This window comes from Saccostrea cucullata, unplaced genomic scaffold (assembly GCF_032062105.1).
Source record: "Saccostrea cucullata isolate Sc308-1 unplaced genomic scaffold, CSIRO_AGI_Scuc_v1 ctg787, whole genome shotgun sequence".
NCBI lineage: Eukaryota > Metazoa > Mollusca > Bivalvia > Ostreida > Ostreidae > Saccostrea > Saccostrea cuccullata.
Window position 1 is genome coordinate 200940 of NW_026933448.1, and position 11036 is coordinate 211975.

General features: G+C 34.2%; 1 protein-coding gene across 1 annotated transcript; it reads right to left on the reverse strand.

The window, feature by feature from the left end:
- Nucleotides 1-243: 243 nt before the first annotated feature.
- On the reverse strand, nt 244-11036 carry LOC134238376 (acetylcholine receptor subunit beta-like 1). The gene is made up of 5 exons (XM_062720510.1): nt 10494-11036; nt 4235-4377; nt 2753-2862; nt 1419-2397; nt 244-963 (listed from the first exon to the last, which is right to left on the reverse strand). The coding sequence occupies exons 1-5, from the start codon at nt 10570-10572 to the stop codon at nt 793-795; spliced, it is 1482 nt and encodes a 493-aa protein (XP_062576494.1). The 5' UTR covers nt 10573-11036; the 3' UTR covers nt 244-792.

Sequence of the window (11036 nt, forward strand, 5' to 3'; positions counted from 1 at the left end):
CACACTCCTGTTCATCGAAAGGGAAGTACTCCACGTTGATGTCACAGGAACTTTTGTATATGGCTGGGGGGACCTGGTAGATGTTGGCGGACCCCTCTGGACCCTCCGGCTGCATTAACACTACATTTGATTCATAAGTTACCTCATATTTACCATCAGCGCTAAAAGATCAAAGGTATAAAAAGTTATATCAAGAGCAATGAAGCTATTTTAGAGGTAAAGTGTAAATTAAACAAGATCTGGCAATTTTTGAAAATATTTATTCAATAAACAATCACAAAAAATTAGAGTTACTATGATTACTTCTCTAAAATATATAGATTAAAAAAATAAAAGTTGGAAAAATTCACAATTGGACATAAGAAACCCCTGAAAATAACAAGAAAATATGTTCTAGGATTTGGCTAAAACGCACCATTTTAATATATAAGGAACCTCTGGAAAACATGCACTTCATTGGGAAGACATCACAATATTCTGCTTATAATAGCACTATATATACCCTTACATAAAATCTAAAAATATTCAGGGCTTTATACAGGTTATAATGTTTATCTGGAAGACATATTTACACTGTGCATAAACTACAAGGATATCTTTACATCATCAGAAGTGTAAGATCATAAAATATGCAACATACATCCATAAAGATACCTAAACAATGCATAGAATAAAGGTCATTCTAAAAATAAAAGAAATGTCCTTAATTCGTCCACAATATCTGTGAGAGTATAAGTAGGACTGATCTTATCAACTTTGAGAGTGTTCGATTATTTGATCGACAGGAAGAAGTTAATTAAGGGAAGACATGAGTTTGTCTATGATGGCGTCCTGGTCGACGACAGAGAAGATGTTGGGGGCCTGGAGGAAGATGCCCATGGTGCCCCCAACAGTAACCAAGAGAAAGATGACCAGCAGCAGACGATCAATCACACTGGCCACAAATTTCCAGTCGTCAATGATCTACAACAACAAAAAACGACTTAAATAAAGTGACAAACACAAAGGTCGCGCGCGAGGGGCAGTGGTTTGAAATTTTATACTAGATGCACGTAGAAAAAAGATTCTATGATTCAGTCACTGGTTCGAATCCCAGTGCAGGACGTGGAGACAAGTACATGTACATTGGATTAGACAAAAGCCGTCAGTTTTAATAGATCTTAATTTGAATCTATCCTTTGTTATTTAGTGGCGTATCAATGGGAAAGAAAATTTCTTAAAAAGACGTGTACCTACTAATCAACCAAACAAACCCTAGGACTTCATAAAGTTTTCAACAGTTTTCTTTTTTTTTTTTTATACATTTACATCGTAAAACTATTTCATACTTTTAGATAAATTTCTATTTTATAGTTCTAGTGTGCTACAAACCTAAAAGATAAGCAATGAAGAAAATAGTATGGTATCCTTTTACTTACTGTGTCGTAATGGTCATGTTTCAGTGTGTGCTGTCGGATAAACTTCAATGCCTCTGAGGCTCTCTTGAAATCTTCACCGAACACGTCAATAGATGACATCGTCTCGTTGTTTTCTGGAATGATATGGTTGTCTGCTTCCGCAAATTGTGAATCATTTATACCTGGATATTTTCTTCCAATTTCGGGCGTCCTGTATAGAGAATCATCAGGGGTACCTGTTCTCGACTCTTTCATTATGTCCTTTAGTTGTCGACCTTTCCATCGGGTCTCGTGTCCTGGTCTCTTCATGAAAAGGAATTTAGGGAGGTAGTAAAGAAAGACAAGTCGAATCCATCTGGGCATAGAGTGAGTCCGAGGCGTCCTGTGGTTCTTGTTCAGCACAAACACGGTACAGCCGATTGCTATGATGGTCATGATAAAGTTAAAGAGAAGGTACTTAGCAATCAGAGGAACCGTCAGAGCAGGCGGCAAAATCTTGGAAATCAGCAGCAGAAACACAACAAGAGCCAGAAGAATGGATATACACATTGTAATCTTTTCCCCGCCGTCACTAGGAAGCGCGAATGTACAGACGCTTGAAAAGGAAATCAACACACAAGGTACGATTAGGTTTACAATATAAAACAAGGTCTTTCTTCTGACAACAAATTTCACAACGTACAAATCTCGGATTTCTCCAGACACGGGATCTTTCTGCTCTTGAATCCAGGCCGGACTGTCGATGATGTCCCAGGTCCCACTGCGTAAATAGTCAGAAAAATCCAGAGTCCTCCTGTTCAGGTAGTATGTGAAGAAGAGTTGGTTTTTCAGAAACGTCCAAGATCCGAACTTCATTTCGCATTCTTGTTGATCAAACGGGAAGTACTTGACGTCGATATCACAGGATGAGCGGTAAATGGCAGGTGGAATCCAATAGATCAGACCATCATAATTCATCACCACATTAGACTCGTAGCTCACCTGGTATTTCCCGTCAGCGCTAGTAAAATAAAAAACGCGCTGCAGATGATACTTCAACATTACCGCGCTTTTACTTTTTCGTTTGTGTACTTTTGGGGATTTTGTTCTTTGTTCGGCATAAAAAAAATTGTTTTTCAGAGGAGTCACACAAAATACACATATAATAAGGCGTTTACAAATCATAAAATCATAAAAAATCGAAGAAAACATAAAATCTAACAGAAAGAGCTAGATAAAGAAGATATACATTGTATTTGAATATGAAGTGTTGGAGTTACACTGATGATGTATTTTTAAATATTAAGGTTCAAAGCCAGAAGTTCCACAATATCTATTCAAACAGGAAGTTAGACAAAGACAGAGTTAACACTCACTTATTGAACAAAACAATGTCCGGTCTCCAAGCCTTAGAATGGTTAATGCGAATTGTTTTAATTCCGCCATATTTGTCCGGATTCCACTTCAGCTGATAGTCGTACCAGTACTGTAAGTAATATAAAAATGTACATGTAAATTAACTGGTGAATCAAATAATTGTTTAATTTAATGATCACATTCATTGGCTATCCTGTTCTAATTTACAGAATCAGATGAATATTTAACTCAGAAAAAAAAAAAAACAAGTAAGCAAAATATATATGAAAAACATGCCTTAGTACCACAATGTTTATCTTGGCTACCTTATCCTTTAATAATTGTGAAGACGTTGTTCCTGCCCATCTATTCCCTGAAGGTTTAAAATCTGTAGATATTATAAATTATCAATATATGTATTTTATTTCAAGGTCATTAAATCAACATGATAAATTATAAAACTATTCAAAAGAATTATTAAGTATTTTATTTCATTTTTTAACATTAAATCAACAAATTATTCTATATCAAATCATGTGTGCTTTGAAATTAATACTTAAAGTTTATCAATTCTTCATTCTAAAATACAAAAAAAAAATAATACATACATATTATTATTATCAAATTACTTTTAAGAAGTTGTTTACAAATAGTTGTGTAGTTCCAGAATACCAACTAAAATTTTTAAAAACATCACATTTACATTATTATTTATTCCTAAGTCTGTAGCAAAGGAGATTACAAAAAAATGAATTATAACAATTAATAATAACAAATGCTCTACATGCTTTCTGTGTATAGAGGTTAAAACTCTGGATATATAAACCTGATAAACAAAGAATTTTGTTTGTGAACACTTGGTAGATAAGTTTATAAAAGTTAAGATGTCACTTTACTACATTGAAAAATAAACCATTGTTAGTTATCGTCCCACCCCTACCAGAAGAAGCTGTAACCAATATAAGATTAAGTAAAGTTAAAATAGGACTTGATAGAACCTTCATGAAATGCTTACATACATAATGTAATACTACACTGATCAGCTGATTATTATGACTTACTACACTAATGAGCTGACTGGTGTAACATAACACGCTGAGTTTAGCTGACTGAATGAATGACTTGTAATGTTATAACTTACCATACTGATCAAGCTGACTGGTGTACACGCTGAATTAAGCTGACTGTTATGACTTACCACACTGATCAGCTGACTGACTTACCACAATGATCAGCTGACTGACTTACCACAATGATCAGCTGATATGACTTACCACACTGATCAGCTGACTGTTATGACTTACCACACTGATCAGCTGCTATGACTTACCACACTGAACAGCTGACTGTTATGACTTACCAAACTGATCAGCTGACTGTTATGACTTACCACACTGAACAGCTGTTATGACTTACCACACTGAACAGCTCACTGTTATGACTTACCACACTAATCAGCTGACTGTTATGACTTACCACACTGAACAGCTGTTATGACTTACCACACTGATCAGCTGACTGAGTGCCAGGTTGAACTGGACCTCTATGGACTCATTGATGTTCCTGACGGGCCGGATCAGTGGATTGTAGTTTTTGTCCACAAACAGGTACTGGATCAGCTTGACTTCGTCATCACTACCCAGACCTGTGCACATAAAAATAGAGATATATACTTTCATCTAACGTTATCATCATGGCATCCGCTTACTGTGGGCGAGGCAGAGGTCAAATAAAAAGAACCACAACTATACATGGCTAAAACAAACGGATCTCGTTAAAATTACATTAAACGGCGTTCCTGATTTAATTGATACATAAAATCTTCCAAACCTAAGTCATTTGAAGTGGATACTTATGAAGTCTATAGAATAATTTTAGTGAATACTAGTATCGCGGAAGAAAATGGATATTGGCAAAAAGGAATGAAGGATATGGAGATAACGAACAGTATTCAATACCAAAGTCCATAAAATAATACAAAATAGGAGCAGAGCAAACATCGGAGGTGGGATCAGGTGCCATGGAGGAGTGAGCATCCCCTGCTGACCGTTCACACCCGCCGTGTGCTCCTTGTCATGATCGGGAAATAACGGAAAAAATCTGTCGTCAGATCAGGTATAAATAATGGACTAACTATAAGTCAGTCAGCATTTGACTGAATGATAAATTGCCTTTGCTGACAAGGTCAATGTATCGACCAAATAACTTACGAGATGATGACTTTAAGCCAGACTGCTGATATTCTCGTTTCATCAACTTGTTTGTCAATAATTTACCTCTTTTTAGAAATTGCCATTGTGTATCGAATCAACTGACATATATAAACGCCGTATGCAGGTGATGAAGGTATATTGCTGCATAAGCAAGGGGAGTTAAAGTCATCACGTTTTTCATAGAGCTTGGTTGTTAGATTACCAATAACGTCTTTTTCAAGTAAAATATCAAAGTATGAACAGATGTGTAAGACTCTGTGGTATCTTTTATTTCAAGTTAACCAGGATATATCCTATCGACATAGGAATGGAAATAACCATTGTTAATTGACAATACGTCGTTGATATATCTAAATGTTCAGTTGAAGGCCACAGCAAGTGTTTTCTTCTTTTCACGCATAAGATTTTGCACAAATTCTGCTTCGTATGAATACAAAAATAGGTCTGCTAATAAGCGCAATTGGTACCCATGGGAATTCAATAGATGACAACTTAGTCAATGATAGAATTAACAAAATAAATATAGCAACATAAATTTATCTGTTGATTCAAACTGTCCTGAAAAGTGATCTGTTTAAAATTGCATATATTATAAAGGTGATGGAAAAAAAAGAACTTTGAATTAAAGAAAGAGAAGGATATGTCTAAATATTTTAGAGATGCTTTGCCTGTAGGATTCCAAAAATACAGTATATATTTATCAATCAATGAAACCAATTTTTCGTGTTTAAACAGTGTCAGCTTGGGTAAAATAATTAAGTACATCACTAGCATGTGTCCTGAAATGGGATTAAATACAAGTATTCTAAATTTCTTATCAAAGATTTAGATATCAAATCCATACAAACTTGGAGAAAGCAAAATTATATTTGTTTTTTTACTAACAAAGACTGAAACTTATAGGTATCCCCTTTCCCACAGAGAAGTTGCAAAACAAACAAACAAACAAACATAGCGCCTTTATAGTGTATAACACATTATTATCTATTAAGAGCAGTAAATATAAAAACTACAAAGAGTAACGACTGCTAGTTCTAAAGTCTCAACAAATTAAACCACATAAAAACACCATAATATGAACAAAAGAAAGAATCCCTTAGATCTTGGACGATAAATAGAAGTTTTATTTCAGCACTTGTTCTTGCACGTGGTGTTCTTTAATGCGACCACGTGCTGGTTACGAGAACTCGCGAGACTCACGCCCGAAATGAAAGCGAACATATTGATGGTTAAGATATCCATGTGTTTGTTTTATTTAAGTGTATCTGTCAGATATTTCTTTAAGACATTCATGGTTTGAATGATTTCTACAAACAAACACATTAAATCAATGGTTTGTAAGGACCTACCAGCTAGAACTCGGGGCAAAATCAGAGGAGGAAACGCATGTTAAGTGAACATAACTGTCTTGATGTATGAACCAACAAACATTATCATATAATTCAACCAAAATTTTCTTCATTCCTTTAAACACTATTTACATTAACTCATTCCACAATTTCTTTTTCAACTACTCCTCTATCAAATAAATAAATTTCCCTCTATCATTGACATTAAAGCTGAACACAACTCGTAAATAGGCATACGCCATTTTCGATATTATCTACGATACATCAACACCAGGGTATACACAATTTTATTTACTGTTCCGCTATTTATTAAATTAACTGTCTCAATATTAATTACAATTCCTTGACTTCAAACATTACTCTTAAACAATCCATTACATTTATTGTCATACGATAAAGGACATTTACTGACCACGTACATTTTTACATTTACTTTATCATTATTTATTACACAACTTTTTAAATTCTGCACAGCTCTTTATTACATTACTGTCAGCCTTTTCATTACATTTACTGTCAATCTTTTCATTACATTTACTGTCTTTATATTTTTTTTTTATTTATAGCCCCCAATGTTCATTGCATATACTGTCACATATTTATTACAATTTCTGTCCCCATCTTCATGACATTTACTGTCCACATATTTCTTACATTTACTGTTCTCGTATGTAAACCATTTACTATTTTCATATTTATTACATTTACTGTCCCCATATTTATTACATATACTGTCCTCATATTTATTACATTTGCTGAACCATATTCATTATAGTTACTGCACTCATACTTAATACATTTATTGTCACACTATAAACTACAATAGCTGTCTTCATATTTATTACATTTACTGTCTTCATATTTATTACATTTACTGTCCTTACATTTATTACATTTACTAACCTCATATTTATTACATTTACTAACCTCATATTTATTACATTTACTGTCCTCATATTTATTACATTTACTGTCCAAATATTTATTAAATTTACTGTCCTCATATTTATTACATTTACTGTCCTCATATTTATTACATTTACTGTCCAAATATTTATTACATTTACTGTCCTCAAATCTATTAATTACTGTCTTTACATTTAATTTATTCCTGTCCCACTTCATTACACTGCTGTCCCAATCTTTATTACATTATTGTCTAACTTTTTATTATATTACCTGTCCTCTTTTATTACATTACTGATCCACTATTCATTTAATATACTGTCCCAATAGGTATATAATTTACTGTCCCACCCTTCATTACAATACCTGTCCCACTCCTCGTTACATTGCCTGCCCCCCCCCCCCAACTAAAATTACTCACCTGGATCTGTTGGAGATCCGGTGATCCCTAAACCTAAAACGAGGCTTCCTAGGACCACGGCGTGACCGGTAAACATGACACAATCACTGACAAGGCCGTACGGTGATGTATCTAGTCTGGTTCTTATTGAGACTCTATACCTTAATGACATATACCCAGGACCTTCTGATCGATAGAAAGGCTTTTATATGAGGTTCCTACTTTGTTAAGCATTGTATTCTAAAATGCTGTACAAATATATCTACATAGAATTCTTTCAGAGTGCAGCCATATTCTCTAGGTGCCTTTATTATTAAATAACTTGTTAATTATTGAAGGGAATCCATCATTTCTCTTACAATCGCTCAAGCATCAGAAAGGAAAATTTAAAACACACTTTCATACACGTTATGCAAAGATATTTACATCCACTGAATATTTTCTTCTTTATTTCTTAAGAAACCCCATTGCGTTCATCACTGCATAAACTACAGTAGACAGGTCGCCTGTACAGATTTCTTAATCGGTGGCTGTTCCATCAATGAAACGTATAAAGACGTTCGCATCATTAATACAATAATTAATCTTTTTAATCCTACTTTAATTGATTATTTAAACAGATATAAATATAAACAATAAAATGCTTTCTTTGTTAGTTATTACTGGAATTAACGGAAGCAGCTGTCGCAGAAAAAATACATAATTACGCGGGTTATGTATTTTTTCTGCAACATATTCCAGTAACAACAAACAAAGAAAGCATTTTATTGTTTAAATGATATGTGATTAATAATGTGAAAAGTAAGAAGTGGCAAAAGTAAGAATTACGCGATATGTAATTTATAACCAAACATATCCCCTAAATATGATCGGGAAACTTATCGAGTACAAAATTTTCTGTGTTGTAGTGTCTTGACCAAATCTTTTTCTACAAATACCAAGTGTTTATTTTAAATTTGATGTATTAGTAAGAAAGGTAATTAAAACTATTTTTTCATTCCTTAGGAATCAGTAATTAAGAAAGGCTGAGTCTTGTTATACATCAGTTAAATGCAACGTATATTTTTCTAATCATATGTCTATATTTAAAAGAAAGCACACAAAAATTTGCAGAACATCAGAATATATCGCACATGAAGCCGAGTTGTAATTTCACAACATCCCGGGAAATAATCTACTTAGAACATTTGATAACTAATATCTAATTTCTATTACAGAGAAAAATAGATTTTTTTAAAAATGTTAACTTTATAGATTTTAAAGCTTAAAATACTGTGAAAACCAAAGGAAACAATATGAAGGTAATACAATTAACGCATGAATTAACAACTTTTTACTTTACAAGATTTTTCTATCTCAATAAACCAAAGGAAACCAAAACATAATTAAATACAATTTTTAGAAATGTTGTCTTTCTTATGAAACTGCCATAATATTATAGTTGTTCTTTTTTAATTCGGTTGTTTTATGCGTCTTAAGTTGTCAAAATGTAGAGCTAAGTATATTTATAATATGCCTTTTTGCATAAAGTTTTAAACCGTTAGGAGTTGCTGTCATGTTTAGCAATTTTGCTACACACATTAATTGCTCTACAATTAATTCAAGAAACTTTTAATTCATATTGAAATTATTTCATTTTAATTCGAAATCGGAGACCATCACCTAATTTTTGATTAGAATTTGGCAATTTAAAGCTATTTGGTACATTTTGTTTGGCGCTAGGTAAATCTAAATATTTAATCACCCATCTCTTAGGGTCAAGGCATTTATCATAAAACAATAGTTCTGTTTTAGTAGATTTGCAGAAGAGAATACTTGCACCAATTATTGTTCTTAACATGTATGCATGCCTGTTTTAAAAATGAAATATTGCATTTTCATTGTCAAAACAGATAAAGGAACTTGCAGCATCTCTTTCGTTGGCTGGACTTGAGTTCTGATCAGTTGTGGACACGACTTTGAATCTTTGTGTTTAATAATTAAGGACATTGATCTCCTATCCCCCGTAGACCGTTTGTTCAGATGGCGGCCAGCCAGTCTGTTACCAGATTTACCGAATCTATTGTTTATCTCGATCTGTTACCGTTATTTTATGAATCTGAAATCTGACCGTGTTTTCTGTCCTAGATGAAATGGATCTGAAGGCAAATAGATTCACAACTTGACAGAGGACTTGTTTCAGATTTAACTGTCAGATCAATTAGTGAGATTTAATTAACTCTCGGTTATACTGAATGTATATCCCCTGACTCGACATGTGTATTAACTTTCGGTAATGTCGACATCGACTTAAGAGGCAGAATCTTAAAATATTAAATATGCATGCTTTTATAAACGTTAGCTTCAAGCTTTTTGGTTGTTTTACTTGGAGCATTTGATTTATAGTCACCATTATATACAAAATAAATGAAGATCAAGCATGCAATGAGCGGGGAATTCTCCGATAAAGACATTCCTTTCCTTCTCTGCGATTGGTGATCCAGAGATTATCGTAACCGACAGGCTGCAGTTTCCGGTACAATGTCATGGAAATGGGTCACAGGGTACACGCTGCAGATTTTGGGTCATCCAAACAGTGACTTGTTGGCCTCATAGATAATTCAAAATAGTCGAAGATTGTATCCCAATTTTTGTCCAAAAGTAAGAGTACTTATGTTTCAAATTCATATGTCTGATTAATTAAAGTTAGAAATGAAAGAAAACAGAGGGAACAAGCTATATATATATAATTAAAGAGACAATGCAGATGATAGCCTAAAAAAACAACAGTATAACTTAGCCGGCCCCTGTTATAAACATGAACCAAAGTACTAGAGACAAGGAGCTGCAGTCTGTAAGACGGCGTAGCATCATATTGCGTTTCCACCTGTATTATAGGATAGCCGTGGCTTACCTCTCGCTAGGGTTCCCTCAGAGACATCAGGAACTATCAACAGCAGCAACACGACACTAAACAGCCATTTCCACGTCATAATACCGCATGTTCTACACCCGCACCAATACCAGCCTCCGTACACATGCAGCACTTATCACCTATTAATACTTCTTCCAAAAAACTTTTTATGTGTTATCACTTTTCCGTTACATGCAAGTCGCCATCATTGTGAATTACGCATGCGTATAGTACTTCCTTCAAACTCTGTAACTTTTCCAGGGTCTTCAACATATGTTGTACCGTTCATCTACACGTGCTGGTGATGAAGCGACAATTTCGCGCGTGCTGTCTGTAATCCCGGCATTAGTTGTTTACACGGCGTCCGCGCGCCTGATGCTGCCTGGATACTGTAACATTGATCAGGTGTGGAGTTTTCTCACACTAATGACAATCTCATATTTTACATTCCTTAGGTTTCTTACACAGCCCAGATATTTAAAGAGCAACTATAGTGTTTGCTTTTTCTCTTTTTCTCAACAAATTGCTCATTAATTGTGTTTG